The sequence below is a fragment of the Orcinus orca genome, chromosome 8 (assembly GCF_937001465.1).
Source record: "Orcinus orca chromosome 8, mOrcOrc1.1, whole genome shotgun sequence".
NCBI lineage: Eukaryota > Metazoa > Chordata > Mammalia > Artiodactyla > Delphinidae > Orcinus > Orcinus orca.
This window is the reverse complement of record NC_064566.1, coordinates 99,982,692-100,009,242: the sequence shown is the minus strand read 5'-3', so window position 1 is coordinate 100,009,242 and position 26,551 is coordinate 99,982,692. Positions and strand designations below refer to the sequence as shown.

General features: G+C 38.1%; 1 protein-coding gene across 1 annotated transcript; it reads right to left on the bottom strand.

Moving 5' to 3' along the window:
• Positions 1-16,786: 16,786 nt before the first annotated feature.
• Positions 16,787-18,806, bottom strand: LOC101274059 (olfactory receptor 143-like). Its single transcript, XM_033407463.2, is given in 3 exon segments — positions 16,787-17,742; positions 17,744-18,184; positions 18,187-18,806. Coding segments are annotated over 3 exon segments (906 nt in total). The 5' UTR covers positions 18,463-18,806; the 3' UTR covers positions 16,787-17,553.
• Between the last annotated feature and the right edge of the window lie 7,745 nt (positions 18,807-26,551).

Sequence of the window (26,551 nt, the reverse complement as noted above, 5' to 3'; positions counted from 1 at the left end):
ACCTTCCATCCCTATTATGGCTTCCTTACTTAGTTATACTTGGTTTCAAGTGTAAGGGAGAGAGAGAGAGAGAGAGTTATTAATATTGCTAAATCTCTCACATTACAGTTATCTTTGTCTTTTTAGTATAAAGGGACTTCTGGTAATTGAAGCTCTTATTTTCTTATGCTTTGAGACGCTCCCTCTTGATTTGTAGGTGTTTTTTAGAAATGGTAGGAGAGAAAAATAAACTTTCCTCTATCCATCTTAGGTTCATTGAGTAGGGCCCTAAAATTAGAATGATGAAAGAGAGATTAACAAGAGAAAAACAAACAGAAGTGTATTAACATGCGTGGTGTACATACACACAGGATTATTCAGGGATGAGTAACTCCAAGGGGTGGTTAGAACTTGGGCTTAAATAGCATCTTAACAAAGAAGAAATTTGTAGAGAAATTACAAGATAGAGGAAAAGGGTTTTGAGCTTCTGGGGTAGTAAACTGTGGGAAATATATGGGGAAAACTAATGGAGGATAAGGTCTAATTAGTAATGTTTTTTAATGTAGGTTCTGCTGGTGAGGTCTCTGGGTTTAGAAGGGTCTAGAGTTGTCTCCAGTGATTAACTTCTGTCCCTAACTTCTGTCTCTTCTGGTAGAGAAGAGAGAGGAACACCTCTACACATTTATGTGCTGCTTTTAGGTAAATAGGGAGAGATTTTCTTATATCTACTTTTTCTAAATAGCCTTCAGTTCAAAATCCTTATACCAGCATGGTATATTTTGGGTAGCATATACTCTGCTGCCATTAGGAACCATACCAAGAACAAAGTTACTGAGGGCACACAAAAATGCAATTCAAGGGCTTCCCTGGTGGCACAGTGGTTAAGAATCCGCCTGCCAATGCAGGGGACACGGGTTTGAGCCCTGGTCGGGGAAGATCCCACATGCCGCGGAGCAACTGAGCCTGTGCGCCACAACTACTGAGCCTGCGCTCTAGAGACCGCAAAGCACAACTACTGAAGCCTCTGTACCTAGAGCCCGTGCTCTGCAACAAGAAAAGCCACCGCAATGAGAAGCCCGCGTACCACAACAAAGAGTAGCCCCTGCTCACCACAACTAGAGAAAGCCTGCACGCAGCAATGAAGACCCAACACAGCCAAAAAAAAAAAAAAAAAAAATTAAATAAATAAATTTATTTTAAAAATGCAACTTAAATAGGGCCACGGATAGCAGGGCTCATTGACAGCTAACAGAGAAATATGACAAGAAAAATTAGGCTAGGAAATCCATAATTTCACAGAACAGCAAGAAGACTTGCTTATCTTTTAAGATTCACCCAACCATTTATGGGTTCAACTGATATTCACTAAATTCTCACTAAGTCACAGGTGAAGAGTTCAAGATTTCACTTAATGGGATCACTAGGACTTCAAACTGTCTTTTTTCCATTAATATGTACAACCACATGCCCTAATTAATAAATAAGCTGAGGAGGGTTTGATTGATACTACTTTCTGAAAACTGAGAATCCGAATTAGGACATTTGCCTACTTAGAACAATTTGACATCTCCTTGGAGGAGGGACAAGAGTATTTACAAGCTGACAATTAATAAAAGAATAAGTATATTTAATAGTGTAAAATAGACACTAAGGAAGAATTATTTTTGGCTAAAACTTGATGGTGGAGAAAAGGGAGCAGAGAGGATAAGAAGAGGAAATGTATTAGTTGTATCATTAAATTATAGTGATAACAGACACAGTAAGGGTATTAATAAAGTTATTATAAAAGCGTGCACCATTACAAAAGTACAAACCAAAATTTCACACACATAAGGAGGAAGAAAGGCAAATCACGTAGTTAGTGATGTAAAATAATGTAAATATAAAATGAGAAGTCATAACATAAAATACTATGATAGAACTAAAGCAAACATATATAAATAAATGTAAAAGTCCTCACCTCTTTATTAGTTGAAAAAGGATTAGAGTGGACCATAAAGCGAAAGACAAATCCATGTTACATGCAAAAACCTATCTAAAGCCAAGTGATTCAGAAAGATTGATAATAAAATAGTGGCCAAAGACATACTAAGTAAATGCAAACAAATGAACAAACGAACAAGTATCAATAACGGGTATCAACTAGAATGGAAGTCAGGCCAAAACTGTTAAGCAAGAAAACTATAATGTTACAGGGTAAATTTTACAATGTATATGTGAGCGCTGTGACTCTCTATGCCCTAAATAGTAAAACAGCAGGACCTATAAGAAGACAAAGACACACTAATGGAAGGAAACTTTAAGTTACCTTTCTCAGTTCATGATAAAACAAGGTTACTGAAAAAACAGAAAAAGACACAGAAAGTCCTGTCTAAATATAAGAATCAGAAAAATATAATTTATATATATCATTTACATGATATACTGTATATAAATCATCTGTACGTGTGTGTGTGTGTGTGTGTGTGTGTGTGTGTGTGTGTGTGTGTGTCTAGCTCTGTTTCCTAGAAACACATCTTCTTATTAAGAGGTCAAGACAGTCACATAAATTGAATAGCTATTAGGTCATAAAAGCAAACCTCAATAAATGTTATATATTAGAAATAGCACAATGTCATCTGATCACTGTGTAACAAAACTAAAACTTAATTACATACGTAATTAAGGAAAAAAAGTCCTCTATTATCTAAATAATAAAAACTAACTTAAAAGGTACTTACACGTGAGAGAAAACTGCAAAATTACAAAACATCTAGAAAATGGATATAAAAATGCAACATTTCACAACTCATGGGATTTGTGTACTGCTAAAGCAGAAATATAACATATAACCTTAAATACTGTATCAATAAAGAGAACAATGAAAATAAATTAAGCACTTAATAAATCAGGAAAAAACATAATAAAACCAAGAAAATGAAAACAGAGGGTAGGAATTAATAAAGTTAAAATAAAAAATACTGAATTAGAAAACAGAAAATAGTAGAATTAATAAATAAATAGATCAACTACTATCTATTTTAAACTCAGAAAAAAAAGGAAGGGGAACAAATACTAAATTTAAGAAATATGGGAGAATTAGAAATGGAGGAAATAAAAAACTTCAAACTACTTTGTTTTGCTCTATTCAAATGAATTAAAAAGCCTGGATGAAACAGTCCATTTTCTAGGAAAATGTGATTCAGTAAAACTAATGCTGTAACATGTAGAAAACCTAAAGAGTCCAATTCCATAAAATAAAGTTGTCAAGAGTTATATACCAGTCCCAAATGGTTTCACAGAAGAATTCTACCAAAGAACAAATAATTCCAATACTATTTAAACTGATCTAAAGCCTAAAAAAAGAAGAAAAACTCCAAAATTATTTTTATGAGATAAGTAGAACACTGATGCCAAAATCCATAAGATTGCATACAAAAAAGGACCAACCTCATTTATGAAATCAATACAAAAATCCTAAATAAAATATTAGCAGATATTTCAGCAGCAGAAAAAAACAGTAGCTCATCATATCTAAGTAGGGTTTATTACAAGGCTGCATGGATGGTTCAATATTAGGAAATCTACTAATATAATTTATTTATTAATAGGGCTAAAGAGAAAAATCATATGATCATCTCCATAGATGCTGAGAAGATATCAATTCATCATACAATTGTGATTAAATTCACTATATAAAATAGGTCTTGATAGAGCCAGTTTGAAGTTTGGATCGATCTCTCTCTCTCGCTCTCGCTCTCTCTCCTCTCTCTCTCTCTCAGCTAGAACTAAAAACCCTATTGGACTTATTCCATTTACTTTTATTTCTAGCTATATATAATGCTCATCAAACTGCCTGCCCTCTTCGGACTAAATTCACAGAGACATTTCATTTGTCATATTTCTTTCCTGGCCCTGAGTAACTCATGCTATATTAGGTAAAATGTAACATTTCACTGTCTTATTCATTTGTATTTATAGCTCCTTTTATTTTCTAGCTGTTTCCAAGTTCTGGACAAATATTCTGGGTTTCACAATTTTAAGAGCAAAAACCACAGTATATTGTCCTTAGCTAAGGGCCAAAGGGCTATCTGCAGCATGAAGTTTCTTTGTTTTCTTAACTGTGCAAAACAGCTCCCTAGTGCAAATGAAGATCTTTTATTCCTCTTTGAAAAAGGAAAGAAATGTGGCAGAGAAATTTCCTAGCAGTGGACTGTACCTTTCCATGCAACTCCCACTTGCCTTTAGCTTCTTAGAAGGTAGAAATAATGTGTATTCTCCTGGCTATCATCTTTTATAGAGTAAACTGAATTCCAGAGTTAAGAATCTGCTGAAGGTCACGAGAATGTGGTAGATCCTATTTTTAAACTCCGCTTTATTGGACTCCAACTCCTACGCTTTTTTGCACAAATACACATCGCTTTCTAGAAAGGAATGTAAAGAAACAGGAATATGAAATAGAGAAATATGAGAGGAACAGAGAGCATGACAATCTGGAGAAATGGCTGCAAATCAGCATGAAAGAGAGGATGGACACAGTGTTGGTGCCCCAAATCCCTGTGAGTGAGATATAGTTTACTTTGGTTTAAGAGTCCAAAATAGACACTTGCACATATTCTTAAAAAGTTTGTCTCCAGGGCTGGATGAAGAAAGCCAGCTACAAGGGAACACTTAACCTTGCTTTGTTTTCAACAATAACTCTAACGAGACTGGAGAATGGATCAACCTCATTCTGGGAATAGGTCAGAATCTTTAGGGACACTGTGTATAGTTAAAAAAAAAATTATTGTCACATGATTTTGTATATTTGAAAGTAAATTAAGTACAAATAATGTCATAATGCAATTTAGTGATATAAAATACTCTGGTGAGAATACCTAAAAGAATTTATCTTCTTAACACCACTTATTCTAAAGAATGGCAAATAAAATTACTTTTTGGCGGTATATATCAGAGCCTTGGGATTTGTAAAATTTAAATTTTTATCAAATGGTTTTAAGATGGTTAAACACACTGTTTTATAGGAATAAATTTAGATCATAAGTTATATTGGTGAGCATTTAAAACTAGATTTTATGTTCATGACACTGTCTATAAATATACATTATATAATCACTAACTTATAAAATCTTTCTTTCACTCAACTTTTTATTGTATTCCTACTATATTCCAGGTTTGGGGGAGAGAGCAGTAAACAAAACAAAACAAAAAATATCGGAGCTTAGAGTCAACTTATTTGTTAAATTGGAATAATTAGTTTATATTTGTGTATGTTATTTATATTATGATTACCGTGTCTCATCCATTCTTTCTTCACCACATAACGTAGTAAGCATCCAATAAGTTTTGCAAATTGAATATATTCAACCTGCTTAATTTAAATTTTGCTCTAAAACACATCTTTTTTTAAAGTTTATGTGTTTTAACAATGAATTGAAAATTTTATATAATGAGTTATGTAAAATCTCTGGTTATACATTTAGGGGCCTAAAAATATGCAAAATATAAATTTTAAACTAAATTCACTTTTTTTAAAAACAACTTCACTGAGTCACCAGCACAACCTGGTGGCTGCTTAAATAATTACTTGGTTCAGTGTTTAAAAGTTTCTCTTCTGAGTTGTGTCTCCATTCCTGTACTGACCTGGCTTTTTCTTTTTTTGTATTTAAAAATCACATTAAGAAGCTTATAACTATCATAATTAAAATTTCACAATTTTTTGTAAAACAAATATAGGTATTTCAAAATCCTATACATACTGGTCCTCTAATAGCAATGTGATTAGATGATTTGTCTCCTCGCCGAGTTAATTAATTTCTAGAGGGCAAGAAGAGCCTCACGAAGTTTTAAATTATAATCCTGCTCCCCACAGGAACTTAATATTCCGCAAACTAAAAGCAATTATTGTTTTACTGCTTTGCAACATTTTAAAGGGTTTGTGTGTTTTGCAGGTGATTTATACCCATTTAATAGAGTCTGGGGTCTTGTCAGATTCATGATATCTAAAATCTGAGATGGCTCTTCTTCCAAGTGATCATGACTAGAAATAACTGGGAAGAAGCTGAACGATCATTTGCCAGAAATGTCTTAAAAGGTATTTCACCATGGATGGGGGTGGTTGCACTAGATGACCTCTAATTCTAAGATTTAAAAACTACTAATGATTCATTAAAATAGATCATTTTTGTCTGCTTCCACTTCTGCTTTTGTACTTCCACTAGCTAATGCAGGAATTCAACTCCTGTGAAATTTCCTCAAGAATTTCTGGGAATCTCCAGAAAGATCTTGTTGTGCTCAGGAACCAGTCGTCTCACTGGCAGCACACTACTCCCTTCTGCAACCTTCCCTATACCCCAAGACTGGAGGATACACTGCTCTGCAGAGCAGAAGATCAGCTGCTCTTGCCCCTGAGTTGCTGTCAGATGTGCCGTGCCTGCTGCCCTCTCTTGCCACAGTTCAGAGACCACCCCATGGGAGTACAGCCACATTCTCCAAGGCTGTTACCAGGCCCTGACACAGAATTCCCCTTCCTTGGTCCCTCGTTTCCCACCTCCCACACACATCTGCTGCTTTGGATGGTGGCCACTTTCATTGCTTTTATCCTTTTCCACATATCCCTGTAAGAAGCATTTAAATGAGCATCTATAATGTACTGGGCCCTGCATTTGGCACTGGGGATACAGCACTGAGCTATGCAGATATGGTTCTAGTTCTCATGAAGCATTCATCCCAACAAATAAATATGGAGCCAAATCAGATCATCTCACCATGAATGAATGAAATCCACAACTTCATCAGACATTATGAATCTCCTCTGGGTTCATCTGAACTCCTGCTAAATAAGTATTGATTTTACTTGCTTTGGTAAATAACACAATCTTTATTGAGTTTTAGATGAAATTGTAGGCTTAATCTAAATAATAAAAATCCAAGTGAATCACAGATTAAAAACATCTGTGATTCACTTGAGTGAGTCATATCACCAATCACTGTGATATGTGATGTGTGATATGTGATATGGAGATGATGGAGTTCCTAAATCTTGAAGCAGCCCAGAAACTGAGTATTTTGAAGCCTTGGTCTTCCTTTCTCCTTTATGTTCAGGATTGTATGACGCTTTCGTTGCTGTAAAGCTGCTAGAAATCTTCCCTGGAAAGGAAGAGTATGGATGCTTTGGGGAATGGAGAGAATTGAAGAGAAATTTCTGGAAGGATAGTCCAGGTGAAGAATAACTAAAAAGTTATTTGGATGCAGAAGTAGTGGAAGGGGTAGGGAAGAAAGGTGGATTTTGGCCGTGTTGGGCATGGGCAACCTCGTACACACAAGGAGAATGAGTCATAAAAGCATACAGGGATCGGGCATATATTATCAACTCTTTGATTCTGAATACTGAGCCTAAGTTGCTTGAATGTAACTTTATTTTCATCAACCTGTACTGATGTGAGATGAAAAACACACACTTCTGGTGGGCCCATTTTGAATCTTTGGGATCCCTTGGTGTGTTGGGTGGCTTTATTAGTGGGGAAATTTATTCAGGTAGGAGCAACATGCACATAGGATGCCCCATGACAATATGTGCTAAGGACACACTAAAGTTTAAGAAAGCTGTTCTAGTACATACAACGTTGATTACATTGATATTGTTCATCTCAAGTTAAATTCAAGATAACAATAAAATTAATCTAAATGGGCGATATCCTAAGATTTTAGTTTCAAGGAGAATAAAATTTACAAATTCCCTTAAATGCCTTAATTTCTCTGTTTCTGAGATAAAAGCCTATATCTTTTATCTTTTTAAAAAAATTAAACCTTTTAAATAGTAGATTAACATGCAGTTATAAAAATAATGCAGGGATCCCATGTATCCTCTATTCAATTTCCCCCAACGGTAACATCCTAAGACTATAGTATAATAGCACAACCAGGATATTGACACTGATACAGTGCGTTGATCTTATTCAGATTCTCCCAGTTTTACTTTTATTCATTCATGTATGCGTGTGTGTGTGTGTGTGTGTGTGTGTGTGTGTGTGTGTGTGTGTGTTTGGCTACGTTGCGTCTTCCTTGCTGTGCGCGGGCTTTCTCCAGTTGCAGCGAGTGGGGGCTACTCTTCATTGCGGTGCGTGGGCTTCTCATTGCGGTGGCTTCTCTTGTTGCGGAGCACAGAATCTAGGGCATGCAGGCTTCAGTAGTTGTGGCTTGCTGGCTCTAGAGCGCAGGCTCAGTATTTGTGGTGCGTGGGCTTAGTTGCTCCGCAGCATGTGGGATCTTCTCAGACCAGGGATTGAACCCATGTCCCCTGCATTGACAGGTGGATTCTTAACCTCTGCACCATCAGGGAAGTCCCTGTGTGTGTGTTTAATTCTGTACAATTTTTATCACATACGTAGGCTTGTGTATTCGATACCACAGCCAATATGCAGAACAGTTTTATCACCACAAAGATCCCTTGTGGGGCTTCCCTGGTGGTGCAGTGGTTGAGAGTCCGCCTGCCGATGCAGGGACGCGGGTTCGTGCCCCGGTCCGGGAGGATCCCACATGCCGCGGAGCGGCTGGGCCCGTGAGCCATGGCCGCTGAGCCTGCGAGTCCGGAGCCTGTGCTCCGCAACGGGAGAGGCCACAACAAGGTCCCTTGTGATGTTCTTAACTTATGATGTTCATTTTCCTCCTTAAACTTCATTCCCAGCCTTAAACTCTAATCCTTAAGCCACTAATCTGCTCTCTACCAGCATTACTCTTTCATTTAATACTATAAAAATGGAATGATATAATATGTAACATTTTTGGGATTGACTCTTTTCACTCAGCATAATTCCCTTGAAATTCATCTAGGTTGTTGCCTGTATCAATAGTTCATCCACGTTTTTGTGTGAAGAAAAGTTTTCCTTGCTTTGGGATATATGCCCAAGGTTCTAACTGCGAGGTAATCACGTGTTCAGTTTTAGAAGAAACAAACTGTTTTCCATAGTGATTATAATACTTTATATTCTCACCAGGAATTTACGACTGATCCAGTTTTTCTATATCATTGTCAGCATTTGGTGCTGTCACTTTTATTTTAGCCATTCTGATAAATATGTAATGTTGTTTCATTGTGGTTTTAATTATGTTTTCCTGATAATGTTGAACATCTTTTCATGTGCTCATTTGCCACCTGCATGTCCTCTTTAGTGAAATGTCTACTCATGTCTTTTTCTCATTTTCTACTTGTTTCTTTTTTTTTAACTTTTAAGTTTTTGAGAGTTCTTTACATAATCTTGATACGTCTGTGAGATATATGCTTGCAAATATTTTCTCCCTATCTCTGTGTCTTTTTATCCTTTTAACAGGGTATTTGACAGAGCCAAACATTTAATTTTGATGAGTCTAAATTTACAAATTTTTCCTTTTATAGACTGTGCTTTTGATGTCAAGTCTTAAAAATCTAGGCCTAGCCCTAGATCATAAAGGCTTTCCCCAAATCTGTGTTCTTTTAGCCAACTAAACAAGTTTAACATTACTGGGTTTCTGTCTTAACCTCCAACTCTGGCCATCCTACATAGAAGAGAAAGTTTTAGAAACAGGTGCTGGAAGATCAAAATCTTCCAGGCAGGTTTTCTCAGTGATCTTAGCTAAGAGTTTACTTTTCCTCTCCTACTGTTATTTGGAGACTCTGTGAGTCAGAGTAAATCCCATCATGAACATTTTCATTAGCAAACACCCATTATCATTAGCTTTCATAATGAAATAAATTATTTGGTGCGTTTCATTTGTTAATTACAATTGTAATTCTGATGATACTTGGGAAAGATGGGGTGATACCAAAAAAACTTCTCTCCTTTAAAAAGGAACAATATTAATCACAAATGAAAAGGGGCCATTTTTCTCTGAGTGAAACCAAATTACTCCCTTCATGGGTTGATTTTTCTTAATCACGTTTTGACCTATTTTCTGTTTGATATTCAATCATAAAAATTAGGAGAATAGGATATTTCATAACTACAATTCCTTACCATAGTGTGAGTTCATGAATGTAGGGAACTCTGTTTTGTTCTGTATTATATCCCACACGTAGCACCTACTATGATAGGTGTTCAAAAATTTTTTGTAGAATGATTGAATTAATGAATCAATGAGTATTACCCCTAATTATTTCCTCAGGCAATTTGGGAGAGTCATCACTGAAAGAAAGATCAGAGCAGTGAATTCATTTAGTGTTCTACTTCTAAATAACAGAGGTATGTAGAAAACAGCAAGAATTTCTCAGACTGGTTACCTTGGAGAGGGAGGCGTCTTTCTATGCTTCCCCAGTAATACACAGTCACAAGTTCTGAAGTCTGTGTTCCGTTGGTTCATCTATATTCCCTTCTGAGCTGAAAGTAACCAAAATGGGCAATATGGGTATCTATGCCCATCAAGCAGAGATATCAGCCCTATTCCTAAACTCAATATTTGGCAGGCATATGCTAAATCTCTGCGAGCCTTCATCCTCTTTGGCCTGCTGCAATCTCCCCTAGCTTCTTCCATTGGTGCCCAACCTTAGCTTTGGACACCTGATTATATTCGAGCCCCTGCGGGGACTGAGAAGATCCTCAGCCTAAATTCTATGCCACACCTTAGACATCATCCAAAATGTACTGCTGTTAACATTTTGTTGTAATTCCTTACAATCCTAATTTGTAATTGCCAAATAAATTCCACTGCATGCTTATGCTCTCCCTGAAGTGCTTCATGCTCTGCCATCTTTGGCCCTTTCTTCATGCTTTTCCTTGTTGAATTTTCCTCACTCTCCCTATTGTGCTCCCACACTTCTCACCCGACAATACACACTTCTACTTTTGTTCAGGTAACTCATATCCTTCTTCGGTTCTCCGTTGAAACATTACTTTCTCCATTAAGTCTCCCAGCCTCTTAAATCAATCTTATATGCTTGGATACAAATGTACCTATTCTCCTCACTGTAAGTATAAATATTTGTCAGATTCCACCACAGACTTTCAGTTCTTCCAGGACAAGGGACATGTTTAAATTATTTGCCATTGTATCAAGATGTCAGGGGTGTTTTTGATATGTAGGCAACAGGTTTCTAACCTTGGAAATACATAGGAGAAAAGAGTGTGGAGCTGAGAGACAACGAGCATTATCTGGTACTTGCTGTCTTGTTTATTCTCTTCTGTTCCACATTTAATCCTGAATAAATATTGTGGGTTCTAGAGTCCACAGTGAGTTAAATTAACATTATGCTGAATTTAGCTGGGCACCAAAGTGCCACGGTATTATCACCAAATATCTTGAGAATGTGACTTAAGAGTAGCTTAAATTAGACAATTCAGGTGAACTAAGTCTTTTTGATCCTGTCTTCCTCATACTTTTTAATAGAAGGAAAATTTGCACGTAACTTATCTCTAACAGTTTCTAGAGGCAAAACCCCAAAATCACAGCAGATGAGGTTGATGTTACATGAAAGAGGATTCATTATTGGCAAAGCCAATAATGACATTACTTGCCAGAGGAGGAAGCTAGAATTTTCTCTTTTGATAAGTGAGGTACAGAGGAGGTTACAAAAACTACCACTTTCAATCATTAATCATGAATCAAAACACCCTAAAACCAGTTTTCACAATGTTTAACTTTTCATGTACATATCTTTAGCCAGTTTGTCCATGATTTGGCATATATGGACGCAGGGGAAAATCCTGTCTCAGGATTTATGTTGATAAGCAAGTCACTCTAGTAATTTACAGAAAGAATACTGGGGATGCAGGCACTTGGTGTGAGCCTGTAAAGCTATACTTGGAGAAAAGGCAGAACCGAGGCAACCCAGAGGCCAAGAGCAGGGCGTATTCAGCAGGAACAGTCTTGCTACAGTGCCACACCCCTGCTCCATACAACTGGCACGGCCCCTGGACATGCTGCAGCCACCAAAATGGTTCCCAACTGTCTCACTGTGTTCACATCATTCCCATCAGATTAATTTCTCCGGTGGAAGCATGCAATTGGCTGCATCTAGGTCAATGTGCCTCTTTTCTGTGAGCCTAGGGACATGGGGGAGGTGTTTCTCTCCTACATGGATTCTCCAGTGGGAAGTTGGGCACTCAATCTCATGAACATGACACTGAATGGAAGATTATCCTCCAAGATACATGCCCACACATTTGGTTTTTTTCATATCTACTGAAAGAGTGAACCTATATTTTCAACTCTGGTTAGTTGTTTATTTACATAATATCCAATATGACATTTGGGAGTGGAGCACTTGCTGTTTTTTCCTTGCATGTGATTAAATCGATGCCAAGACGATTCAGGTCATCTTCCTGTAACCTGTTTCAATTTGTTTTCATATTTTTAAGATGCTTTTTATTTCTGGCATTGGCATTGAATACTGGTGGAACCGAATAGTAAGCCAGCTGGCAAAGCAGAAATATAAGCTCCAGAGGCTTAGCCCCAGTATCATGAAAAAAAGTACAGAAGGGTGGATTTGGACTGAGAGGTAATTTAAACTTACATGAATCAAAGAAATAGGTTCTATTAGGGCAACTGGACAATATTTATCAAATTTACATATATACATATCCTTAGGCTAAATAAATGCACTCTAAAAACCTATACACATGCCTAACGATTTATGTACTGGTTTACTAATTTTAACCTTTTTTCACAATAACAAAAAACTGGGATTAACCTAGTTATCCATCAAAAAGAGACTGTTCAAATACTTTTTTGGACATTTGTACAAAAATTTTATGTAGGTGTACTAAAAACTAAGACTATCTTTATATATATAAGACATATATCATATATGACTATCTTTTTATATATATATATATATATATATATATGATATGATATCCAAAATGTATTGTTAAGTGGAAAAAACCCTCCTAAACCACTGTTCCAGTCTGGACTGGTTGCTTTTAGGCTAGCTACACAGCTGTCATCCTGGGACTCCACTAGTCTTCTGAATTTACTCTTTCCTGGATCCTAAGTCTTACTCGTTCTCTAGCTGTGTCTCAATAAATGGTATATATAAGATAAAAAGCAGGTTAAACCAGTGTGCACACAGAATGCTACCATTTATGTAAAATCAGTGGGCTAATATGTATGAACTTTATTATATGTGAATAAAATGTCACTGACAGCACTGACAGTAACTGATAGGACTGGCTGCCTCCTGGGAGAACAAGTAGGTAACTGGGGGGATGTGGAATGTAAGGGAGACTTTTCATTGTATATCCTTTCTGTAGCTTTTGAATTTTGAACCATGTGAATGCATTATGGACTCAAAAACTAAATAATTAAAAAGGACCCCAATACTAAGAAGCCATATTTCCCTTATATAACAAGCTATTAATTCTATATATACATATAGGAAAGGAGAAAAATCTAGACAGAGATGGTGGTGGTGGTAAAAGAACGCAGTAAAAGTAAACTTTCCAGAGGAAATACCATCCTAAGAAGAAATATCAGTAAGAAGTCTAAAAGGCATGAGAGAGCATGGCATCAGGAACAGTGTTTTCATAGAAGGAAATCTTTACTGACACAGGAAAATGCTCATGACAGAAAGGGATCAAAAAACAGAGAGCAGGAGCAAAGGACATAATCCATATAATGAAAAGGCATCCTATAGAATGGGAAAAAAATATTTGCAAACCATAGATCTGATAAGGGTTTAAATATACAAGGGACTCATACAACTCCACAGCAAAAAAAAAAAAAAAAAAAAAACCTGATTAAAAAATGGACAAAAGAACTGAATAGATATTTTTCCAAAGAAGACGTACAAATGGCCAACAGGTATACAAAAAAGTGCTCAACATCACTAATTATCAGGGAAACGAAAATCAAAACCACAATGAGATATCACCTCACACCTGTTAAGATGGCTTTTACCAAAAAGACAAGCAATAGCAAGTGTTAGTGAGGATGCAGAGAAAAGGGAATCCTTGTACACTGCTAGTGGGAATGTAAATTGGTGCAGCCACTGTGGAAAACAGTATGGCGGCTCCTCAAAAAATTAAAAGTAGAACTGCCATATGATCCAGCAATTCCACTTCTGAGTATATATCCAAAGGAAATGAAATCAAGATTTTGAAGAAATATCTGTAATTCTATATTCATTGCAACATCATTTACAGTAGCCAAGATATGGAAACAACCAAAATGTCCATCAATGGATGAATGGATAAAGAATATGTGATACACACACACACACACGCACACACACGTTGGAATATTATTCATCCATGAAAGAAGGAAATCCTGCCATTTGCAACAACATGGATGGACCCTGAGAACACGGTGCTAAGTGAAATAAGCCAGACACAGAAAGACAAATACTGCATGATCTCACTTACATGTGGAATCTAAAAAAAGTCAAACTCATAGAAGCAAAGAGTAGAATGGTGGTGGCCAGGGGCTAAGGGGTGTAGGGAATGGCAAGATGTTGGTCAAAGGGTACAAGCTTTCAATTATGATGGGAATAAGTTCTGGGGATTTATACTTTAAATTTACTAAGGGAGTAGATCTTAAGTGTTTTCACCACACACACACACAAAAAGTGGTAACTATGTGAGCTGATGGACGGGTTAACTAGCTTGATTGTGGTAATCATTTTGCAATGTGTGTGTGTGTGTGTGTGTGTATATATAAAATCATGTTTTATACCTTAAATATATACAATTTTTATTTGTCAGTTTTATCTCAGTAAAACTGGGAAAAAGAATGCATAAATTTATGTGTAATATCACTCCCATTTCCCCCTAAATATATCTGCAGATGTAAAGAGAAAAGACTTGAAGGTAACATACCAATGATGAAGGGTAGTTTTCTCAGTGTGGTATCTGATACCTAGCATTCTAGTAGCCTAAAATTTAGGGCAAGGCAACTGTCAATCCTACTGAGGAAACTGAAATGCAATCCAATTTAACCACGGTTCAAGCCAAGCATGAGGACTGTGCACAATAGCAGGGATATGTCTGTTATATTTCTGCTGCCACTCTTAGAAACAAAATTTTACCTACCATGATGCATTTTGGGGTTCTAAAAATGCCACAGCCGCTTTGCAGGCACACCTAATTTATTTACTTGGTTTTATTATCTTCTACTAACACATGCATAGGTTACATTTTGGAGACCGGTTTTATTTTATTTTATTTTTTTTGTCTTCTTTTAACATCTTTATTGGAGTATAATTGCTTTACAATGGTGTGTTAGTTTCTGCTTTATAACAAAGTGAATCAGTTATACATATACATATGTTCCCATATCTCTTCCCTCTTGCATCTCCCTCCCTCCCACCCTCCCTATCCCACCCCTCTAGGTGGTCACAAAGCACTGAGCTGATCTCCCTGTGCTATGCGGCTGCTTCCCACTAGCTATCTGTTTTACGTTTGGTAGTGTATATATGTCCATGCCACTCTCTTGCTTTGTCACAGCTTACCCTTCTCCCTCCCCATATCCTCAAGTCCATTCTCTAGTAGGTCTGTGTCTTTATTCCTGTCTTACCCCTAGGTTCTTCATGACTTTTTTCTTTTCTTAGATTCCATATATATGTGTTAGCACACGGTATTTGTTTTTCTCTTTCTGACTTACTTGACTCTGTATGACAGACTCTAGGTCCATCCACCTCACTACAAATAACTCAATTTCGTTTCTTTTTATGGCTGAGTAATATTCCATTGTATATATGTGCCACATATTCTTTATCCATTCATCTGTTGATGGAGACTTAGGTTGCTTCCATGTCCTGGCTATTGTAAATAGAGCTGCAATGAACATACTGGTACATGACTCTTTTTGAATTATGGTTTGCTCAGGGTATATGCCCAGTAGTGGGATTGCTGGGTCGTATGGTAGTTCTATTTATAGTTTTTTAAGGAACCTCCATACTGTTCTCCATAGTGGCTGTATCAATTTACATTCCCACCAACAGTGCAAGAGTGTTCCCTTTTCTCCACACCCTCTCCAGCATTTATTGTTTCTAGATTTTTTGATGATGGCCATTCTGACCGGTGTGAGATGACCCACCTCCTAGAGAAATGGAAAAACAAAAATAAACAAATGGGACCTAATGAAACTTCAAAGCTTTTGCACAGCAAAGGAAACCATAAACAAGACCAAAAGACAACCCTCAGAATGGGAGAAAATATTTGCAAATGAAGCAACTGACAAAGGATTAATCTCCAAAATTCACAAGCAGCTCATGCAGCTCAGTAACAAAAAAAAAACAACCCAATCCAAAAATGGGCAGAAGACCTAAATAGTCACTTCTCCAAAGAAGATATACAGATTGCCAACAAACACATGAAAGAACGCTCAACATCATTAATCACTGGAGACAGGTTTTAAATTTCATGTATATAATAAGTAGTACAACAAATCCCGATTTTATCTTAGTTTCTGAAGGTAAAATTGCACGCTTTTCCTCATTTATTTTATAACCAAACCAAACAGTTCTTCTTTTTTCCAAAAGGGATCCAAATTCTTCAGGAGGAACATGTTAGTTTGCAAACAGGAGTGCTGTTTACCTGAAATAGTCAATTTGAAAGATACCTATGTTATAATAGACCCAGGAAAACCCAAAAGCTGAGGGATTCCATTACCACTAGACCTGCCTTATCGGAAATGCAGAAGGCTATACTTCAAACTGAAAAAAGAATGGCATTTCCTTCTATTGTATCAAACCAGACTCTTCACCGTTTTGAAGATTTATGGCCACGAATTTTAAGAAAACTCATTTTCTGAAAAAAAGGAAGTTTTTACTAAGAAAAACTTTTAGTTTGCTTTAGAGAAAACATCTGTATCAAACAAGTTCAAACTATTAATTTCATGAATATTTATTTTACCAGAGTCTAGTCTAACCATATAGGAGAAAGGAGTAAACACTAGGTGGTCAAATTCTATTTGATTAGGCAGAGATGTAAACGAAATTATGTACATGTACATTACATATTATGTACATATCTGATACATGTATATATACATATACATCATACCCCTGATGCTATTACAATGAGTCAGACTAAATTGATTTAAAGTAACTAGGTTCATTTCTCTCAGTTCCTAATTGGTATTAACACATTCCATACTTATAAGCTAATACTTGTGATCCCTGTTAACTAAGCATAAATATCTCATAGATACTATTGAAGCTTTGCTGAGTTTGGAAATGCAGTACTATAGAAACCATGACTAAAAGAGCACTGAAATTCTAGAAAATTTATAACTTACACAGAAGGAACTCCTCAAATGGTTAAAAACAGAAAGGGCTACATTAACATTGTTTTTAGGGAAAACAAAGAGGGGTGGCTGCATCAGACCACATTCATGCTGATGTATGAAAAGTACATGGAAAGAAGCAAAGTGGGAGGTGGTGTGAAAAGGAGTAGGAATCAAGCTGAGTCTCTGGAGCCCACTGTTAAGAATAAAGCTCATTCAGTGAGTAAGCATGGAACTGAGATCAATCATGAGACTCAATAATATTTGCATGTTTAAATGGCATGATTAGACAGAAAAAAGGATCTAAGGCAAAAACCTTGTTCTGAACAAAATTATGGGAAAACACATTCACACACACACACACACACACACACAACAACCCAGCAATACTGTTTCTGCTTAGTTCGCAACTCTCTTTAGGGTTTTCTTCAGAGCAAGTTTGACATCCTTGTTCCTTAGACTGTAGATGAGGAGGTTCAACATGGGGACTACATTGGTATAAAATACTGAGAAGAACTCCCCCTGACCCACAGAACCATCAGAAAAGGTCTTGAGATGTGTAAACAACCCAGAACCATAGAAGAGGGCAAACAGTTATTATGTGGGAGCCACAAGTACTGAGGGCTTTGGACCAACCCTGAGCTGATGAGATGTGGAGGATACTGGAGAGGATCAAAGCATAAGAAACAAAAATAATGAAGCTACATATTATTACAACTGTGCTCACAATAATGGAATCCACCAGCTCACTGGCATCAGTGCTGCTGCAGGACAGCTGGAGGAGGGGGAAGATGTCACACATGTAATGGTTGGTGATGCTGGAATCACAAAAGGATAATCTGACCATGTGCCCTGTGTGGGCCATGGCACTGGCAAACACCATTACATATGAACCAAACATCAGCAAAGAAGAGACCTGAGGGGACATGGTGACTGTGTACAAAAGGGGCTTACAGATGGACACACAGCGATCATAGGCCATGGCTGTCAACACACAGCATTCAGAATGGACAAAGAAACAAAAGAAAAACCCAACAGAGTCATGCACCCTGCAAAGGAGATGATGTTCTCTGACACAAAGCTCATCAGCAGTTTAGGCGTAATGACCAAGGAGTGGCAGAGATCTATGAAGGACAGGTTGAAGACCAAAAAATACATGGGAGTGTGAAGATGAGAGTTCAGGCATATCTGATTAATTAAGCTCAAATTCCCTACCACAGTGAACATACAGTTCAATAAGAAGAGGAAGAAGAGGGGTATCTGGAGTTGACTTTGGTCTGTAAGTCCTACCAGGATGAACTGAGCCATTTTCCACAGCCATTATCGGCAGGGGTGTGATCTGTGAGGAAATGAGAGAACAATGTCACATCAAGAAGAGACTGAAATCCTTTCTTTCTAGACCGAGGACTTGTTCCATGGGGGCTCAAGGGTGACTGCTGGGACAGCACTCTAGAAGAGCCAGAGTGACAACTCCGTATCTTTCAACTTTCTTCTCTCAGCTGTCTTTTCCTTCCATGTTTTCAAATCTCAGCTGCAACTCCTCACCTCCCTTGGGCTGACACGATCCAGGATAAAGTCTTTCAGCAGGGGTCCAAAGTGATGTCCACATCTGAGAGATAAGGAAAAATATCTTGAAGAGATGAGTAGGCTGGCCAAGGTCATACAGCAAGAGAGGAAAGGAGTCCAGAGTGGTACCCGGGACTCCTTGCGATGGAAATTCCTGAAGCTTGGGACAGTGAGGTCACTGTGATCCCCACTGTGCCCACTGCTCAACCTATTCTCTTCCTCCTACCTTTCAGAAACTCAGCACCACGCTTAGCAAAAGTACTAAGCGTGAGAGTGTCCCCTACGATCCTGCATTCCTCCCACCCATTCCCTTTAACCAATCTTACCCCAAAATCACAATGGATTGTTTAAGAAGGGCAGGTGGCCTCCCACATCTCTCCACTGCTGTAGCAGTGGGAATGAAAACATCAGAACGGAGAAGACTCGCCACCCAACTTCCTTCAACCTGGAGACTTCACTACTACCAGGCCTTATGTACTCTTTTCCCTTCACTGGCCGGAAGGAGACAGAGGTTTTGACAAAGGAGGAGGCAACATCCCTTCTGTCTGTAGATTCGCATATGTCTTCAGGGCAAGGCAAAGGCATCAGCTTTATGTCTCCAAACCATCAGCGGGCTAATAGTGTGAACGCATCTTATTCTCTGTGGATCTCAGCAACTTGTTTGGAAGCTTGGAAAATGAGCCTCATTTAGGATCACAGTTTGATCAGGCTCCTTAGGGAAGAAATTACTGAGCCTGTGTTTATATCTTTTGTTAGTAAGTTGATATTGGTACATTTGGGACTCAATGTTCTTCTCCAACTATCAGTTCACATTAAGAATTTATTGATGTGTAATAAATTATCATAAACTTAGTGGCTTAAAAGAACACCCACTTATTAGTCATAGTTCTGTAAATTAGAAGTCTGGTATGGAATCACATGGCTGGATTCTCTGCCCAGGCCGAAATCAGGATGTGGGCAGGGCTGCATTCCCTTCTGGAGGCTCTGGGGGAAGAATCTGTTTCCAAACTCATTCAGGTTGTTGGAAGAACTCAGTTCTTGTAGTTGTAGAACTGAGAGCTCCATTCCCTCGCTGGCTGTCAGCTGGGGGTCACTCTCAGCTTTTAGAGGTTGCCTGCATTCCTCATCATGTGGCCCTCTTGTCTTCAACCTGGCGGTAAATGGAGAATCCTTGCTGTGCTTTGAATCTCGCCGACTTCCCCTTCTGCCACTAGCTTGAGAAAAACTCTCTGGTTTTAATATGCTCATGTGATTACATTAGGCCTGCCCTGATAATCTCCCTAATTTAAGGTCAACTGTACCATATAACATGCATAATCCCTAAAGTGATATATCGTTATATATATGGTTCCTTCCACATTCAAATAAGAGGGGATTATACAAGAGGAAAAGACATTGGGGGGCGGGTCATGTTTCAGAATTTTGCCTGCCACATCTATCTTCTCTGGAAATCTATTCTTCACACATTTTATATGGAATTACTTGTGAAAATGCTGTATTCCCTTGTTTAGCTTCTCTCTCAACACAGATGCAAATTCCTCAGAAAGAGCCTTCTAGGGTCTGCTCCCCAAATTTGGTGTCCACAGCCTTTTCTCCTGTGTGTCTACTTCTTGAATTTTACTCTCTAGTAGTACTTCTCATGCATTTTGATGATCTCTTGGCTTCATGCCATTTCATCTGCCTGAAATGCCTTCTCCCTTGTTCTCACTTGGATACCACTTACTCATGCTCCGAGACTGGTTCTGTCATCATTTCTGATAGAACATCTATTCTGACCTCTTCTCCTGTCTCTACTCCCGGAACCTAAAGTGCCTTCTCTGTGTGCTGCTGAAGCATCTTCTGCATTTATCTTCTCCCATTTATATACAGTGAGTTTACATGCGTACCTTCATTTAAACTGTAAACTCCTAGAGGGCAAGAAGTCAATCTATTTATTTTTATTCATGCTGCTATTAACAGGTCTTTCTTTCTCTTTTTTCTTTTTTTTGTCTTGGTCTTTGTATTTCTAAATAACATGCGGTTGTTTCTTGATTTTTCACTATTATGTCTTGTCAATTGACTTGAAGTCTGGGAAATTAAATCTAGCCAATTTTCACCTTCTACCACAGCAAATATACTTCCTAATGTCTTCATCTTCCCAGTACAGTTAATTTTTAAAGTTCCATTAATATTCAGTGTTTACATGATTATGAGGATGTAAATGCTTTGCACATCTAAGGAGTAAAATATGCTGATTACTTTTCCTTCACAAGCCTGTTTTCTCTAGAGTAAATAATGGTCTTGGTGGATTTAAGCTGCAAGGTACTCTGAATACAAAAAGGAATAAGATGCAGATCCTGCCCCTTGGTTCTCTCATTCTAATTAGAGAAGCAACAAAAGAAAGTGAGAACTGCACAATTTATAGATATCTGGCTCTAGCTACAATACTAAACTCTTTCATTAACTTATCCTTTATAATCTTCAGAATTATCTGAGAAAAGTATTTCTGTTTTACATATGAAGAAACCAAAGCTGATGTTAAAAAGAAATTTGCCAAAGTCATAACAACTAATGGCAGAGCCAGGATTTAAACACAGATCTTTCTTAATATAAAATTAATTTCTCTTACAATGCTATACAGAAAAAAGGGAGTAATTACTATCATAGAACTTTGTACAAGGTACAGTAGTGACATGTATTAATTAAAAACCTTTTCATTATAATAAATAATTACTTTTCATTGTAAGTGAAATGATATTGAGACAAACAAAAAAGTTCACTTAACTGGCAAGTCCAGGGATGCATTATGCTTCAGAATTGAATGGATCCGAGGAATCCAGAGGGTTGTGTCTCTTTCTTTCAATTACTTGAATATGCTTGGTTCTACCTGGCTTTTTTCTCAGACAGACTTTCTCCTTGTGTAGACCAGAAGACTCTACTCTGTTCCTCATGAATATGTATCTCCACCTTTATTATTCTGACTCATGCAATGAAAAGATCACTCCTTTGCTTGATCTTATTTTAGCTGAAATTTCAAAATGGACCTTACTACGAGTTGGGGTATAACTCAAGGGGAAAATGGCTTACCGTGAGACCATACAGGACTAGCTTGTTCTGTGGGGCTCCTCCGCCCTTTTCCATATACTCAGATCACATGAAATTGAGTAGCTCTTATCTAGGTACCTACTTTTGTAACTTCCAGTGTCAACACGTGGCAGGCATCAACATTATCACCCTTCACCCAAGACTACCCAACAGGTATTTTGAGCTTTTATAGTCCAAAATGAGAAGAAATAAAAAGAAAGGAAAAGACTCAATATGTGCTGCTCAATGCCTGTACTTTTAATTTCAGTATTCTGTTAAAAGAGATGCATCTTTCAAACATGAGTGATGCCAAGAAAATGATCTCACCCTCAACTGCTTAACTCTGGGTGAGATTTCAAGAGAATATCATTCTCAAGAAGGGACTGGAGAGAGACCAACCCAGTGAAGAATCTCATTGCTTGCTTGATTTTGCCTATTTTTCTTCTTTTCCATGTTTTAGTCTTTAAGATTTTATTTTTAAAACTGTTACAACACAAATTTTATTCTGTATTTGACCTCTCTGTTATTAGTGTCGATTATTTCTTTACTCCACACATAGTACTTTTATAATTTTATTTTTTTTTCTTCTCTCAAGGTACCAAGAGGTGACACTTCAAATTGCATATCCTTTCCTTCCCTTCCTGTATATCTCACTCTCATCTCTCGAGACAGATTCTTCCTTTTCACATTTAGTGTGAACTTAACTCTTTCCGACCATGGTTTTGGATCAAATTAGATCCATCACAATCACAACTCTTCTCTCTTTCCTAAGCTTTTTCCACCTGCTCTTGCTCATTGCAAAAGCTTGAGGTCTCTAAGCAGGAGTGAGAGAGACTGCTTCCTGGGATTTGGAGTTTTTCTCTCTTAATTTATAGTTATTTTGAAGTTCAGACATATTTTTGTCTTTGGATTATGCTGTGGATATTGTTTTTACAAATTTTTATTTGTTCATCTTATTCTTCTGTATTGCTTTCACCAGAAATATTGGGAGATGCAGATCTAGGCAGCTGTCATTTTTTCTGGCTTCCTGAAAGTCTTCTCAAAAATAACACCTGGGGCATATATCCAGAGAAAACCATAATTCAAAAAAATACATGTACCCCAATGTTCACTGCAACACTATTTACAATAGCCAAGACATGGAAGCAACCTAAATGTCCACTGACAGAGGAATGGATAAAGAAGATGTGGCACATATATACAATGGAGTATTACTCAGCCATAAAAAGAAACGAAATTGAGTTATTTGTAGTGAGGTGGATGGACCTAGAGTCTGTCATACAGAGTAAAGTAAGTCAGAAAGAGAAAAACAAATACCGTGTGCTAACACATATATATGGAATCTAAGGGAAAAAAAGTTATGAAGAACCTAGGGGTAAGACGGGAATAAAGACACAGACCTACTAGAGAATGGACTTGAGGATATGGGGAGGGAGAAAGGTAAGCTGTGACAAAGTGAGAGAGTGGCATGGACATATATACACTACCAAACGTAAAACAGATAGCTAGTGGGAAGCAGCCGCATAGCACAGGGAGATCAGCTCAGTGCTTTGTGACCACCTAGAGGGGTGGGATAGGGAGGGTGGGAGGGAGGGAGACGCAAGAGGGAAGAGATATAGGAACATATGTATATGTATAACTGATTCACTTTGTTATAAAGCAGAAACTAACACCATTGTAAAGCAATTATACTCCAATGAAGATGCTAAAAAAAAGGACATTAGGTAAATACTAAGGAAATCTGTATAAAGTATGGATTTTAGTTATTGATAACATAACAATATTGGTTTATTAATTGTAACAAATGTACTGTAAGATGTTAATAATAGAGGAAACAGAATGTGGGGTATATGGTAATTTTCTGTACTGTGTTCTCAATTTTTCTATAAATCTAAAACTGTTCTAAAAAATAAAACTCATTTAAAAAAATGAAGAAGGAAACCAAGAAACAGGAAGATATAGGATCCAGAGAATAGGGGACCTAACATAGGTACAGGGACCTAACATAGGTAAGAGGTGAAGAGTACCCCCAGAAAGATGGTGAAGGGGGATCTCAAGATGTTAAATCTTCAACAAAGAGGGCATCCTGTCGTCACTGGAGTGGATCATAAATTTATTGGAAAGACATCTTAAAGAAGATAACACTTTTAGACTACCAGCTAACATCATATAGCTACAGCTGTACATACTGAGAGGAGATCTGTACAAATGGGCACGAGGTTAGGGATAAATCACAGAAATCCACAGAATATTAAGCAAATGAAAGCACCTAAAAATATTCACTTCAAGGAAAACAAAATAGGAAACGAAAGCAAAAATAGCATTTTTATGTACTATCTATAAATACTGTTTAATAATCTAACTGCCAAGATTTATCTAACAATTTACAGTTATAACCATATTGCAAGAAAGAGAGGCGTGTGTGTGTGTGTGTGTGTGTGTGTGTGTGTGTGTGGTGAGAGGGAGGTAAGATTCCACAGGAACTCACACTGGAAACTATTAGAGTAATCTAAACATGAGATGAGGAGAAGCTTATCAAATCAGTATAATTGAGAGAGAAAGGCCAGACCAGGATTTCAAGGAGATAAGTTCTCTGGGACTTGGAGGCTGGATGAAGAAGTTGAGTGAGAAGAAGATGTTTACAATTTATTTGTTGCCTAGGTGGTAGTGAAAAAAAGCTTATAAATTAATGACCAGAGGAGGAGCAGTGCTGAGAATCGCCAAATGAATGCTGACTGCAGTTTGGGGCACTTTAACTTGAGGAACATAAACAGACATAAAACAGAACCGTCCAGGAGGCAGGTAGGGAACAGGTTCAGGCTGTACATTCAGGTGAATATGAATGAGGAGAAGAAGAACAAAAACTTATCAGATTCTATGTTCCAGGCAGTGTTCTAACATTTTACATGTAGTAAGTCATTTATGCCAAAAGACAATTATTCTCATCTCAGAGATGAGGATACCAAGGTGAAAGAGGTCACATAAATTGTCTAAAATTTCACAATTAGAAAGTGGAGAACCCATCTGGGTTTAAATTTCAGAAAGTCTGACTTGACGGCCCATTCCCTTAAACGCTTTGCCCCAAGTCAAAGCCTCAGACTAGCAGAATCATTGACCTGCTCTGCTCTCCTGACACTGAGAGAATAACATATCCACAACTACACTGCATGATGTGGGTGTTGCCAACTGCTCAGAATTGGGTGAGCATCCTTTGTCAGTGGTAGCACAGCTGCCAGTCCTTTTGGCCTGCCCCACCCTTGCAGAACCTCTGTCTACCAAGCTATAAGATGCCTTATAGATGTGGATACCTGCCACATCTGCCTATTCTCCAACCCTGGTTTTAGAACTTCAAACCAATTGTCTGAATTCCCAATCTTCTTTATATTAACTCTTTTCTATTTAAAAGAGCTAGTCATTTTTTTTCTAGTTTTATTGAGGTATAATTGACATACAACACTGAATTAGAGTCACTTTCTATTGTTTGTGCACATAAACCCTGATACAATATTTCTCCCCCACATGTATCAACCAAAGTATGATCTAACTGGCAAAACACTTATCTGTCAAATGGGTTAAATTCTAAGTTAGAAATATGAATAAACTTTGCAGTACAAGATTTCAGGGTGTTTTAATTCTCAGTTAATCATTGAAATTTGTGTAATCTTTGTACCTCACTTCTCAAAAGAGAGTATTCTAGCTTCTTCTTTGGCAAACAATGTCACTATTGGTTTTCCCAATAAGTCCTGTTTCATGTAACATAAATTCATTTGCTACAACTTTGGATTTTTCCACCAAAAATTATTAGAAGTTATAAACATAGTTTATATTTCCTGAAAAATATGGGTAAGTCAAATCAAAAGGACCTTCTTCAGTGGAACTTATGGTTGAGTGAGGTGAGCAAATCTTCTCCACAAGAACATCCACAAACTTGGCCAAAATTGACAAACACAATGATTTCAACACTCTGGAAATCAACCGACACACACAACAATCAGAAATGCTGATGCTTCAGAAAGTGTTGAAGTTTATGTAAGAACAATGGGAGCCTGTGATATTTTACACAGGACTCCTCCCAAGGCCAAATTCTGCCTGGCTCTTCGAACTGTGCATAAACACCGTACTCTAGTTGCTGAATTTGTTTCTCACAGGTCTGTGTGTTTCCAACTCTGAAACCCTACTCCACGTATACTGGGGTTGACGGAATAATAATAAATTGTAGATAAAAGAAATTTTGTTATATTCAAATGCCTTTTCCCGGCTGATTTGCTTATGAAGAATAATATTGATCTCGCCGCAGCAGCGAGAGCGGCCGGCTCCACCCGCTCGACTCCTCCCACAGCCGCCGCCACTCGACGCGACGCGCGGGCCAAGGTTCGCTCCACCGCAGCCTCCCGGAGCCCAAGGGCATCCCGGAGGCCCTGTGCCCTGTGCCCGAGCGCAGGCGCAGCCTCACTCTTACCTTCTCCGGAGAATCTCTGAAGACCCGGCGGGCGCAGGAGGCGGCTAGCGGCCCCTGCGAGGTCCTGCGCGAGGGCTCCCTGCTCTCCGGCATCTGCTGGGCCCCGAAGTAAGCGGCGCTAGAGAACGGGCAGCCTAAGAGCCCCGGGCGGCCGGCTGGGCCTGGGTGACCGCTCGGAGGCTGTCACGGGAGACGAGTGGGGCCTGCGGGAACGCGTGGCCTGGGCCACCGCCAAGGCCTCCTAAGGCGGCAACTGCGAGATGGACAGCACGGAAGCCACCCTGGGGCAAATCAGCGGCTAGCACCAGA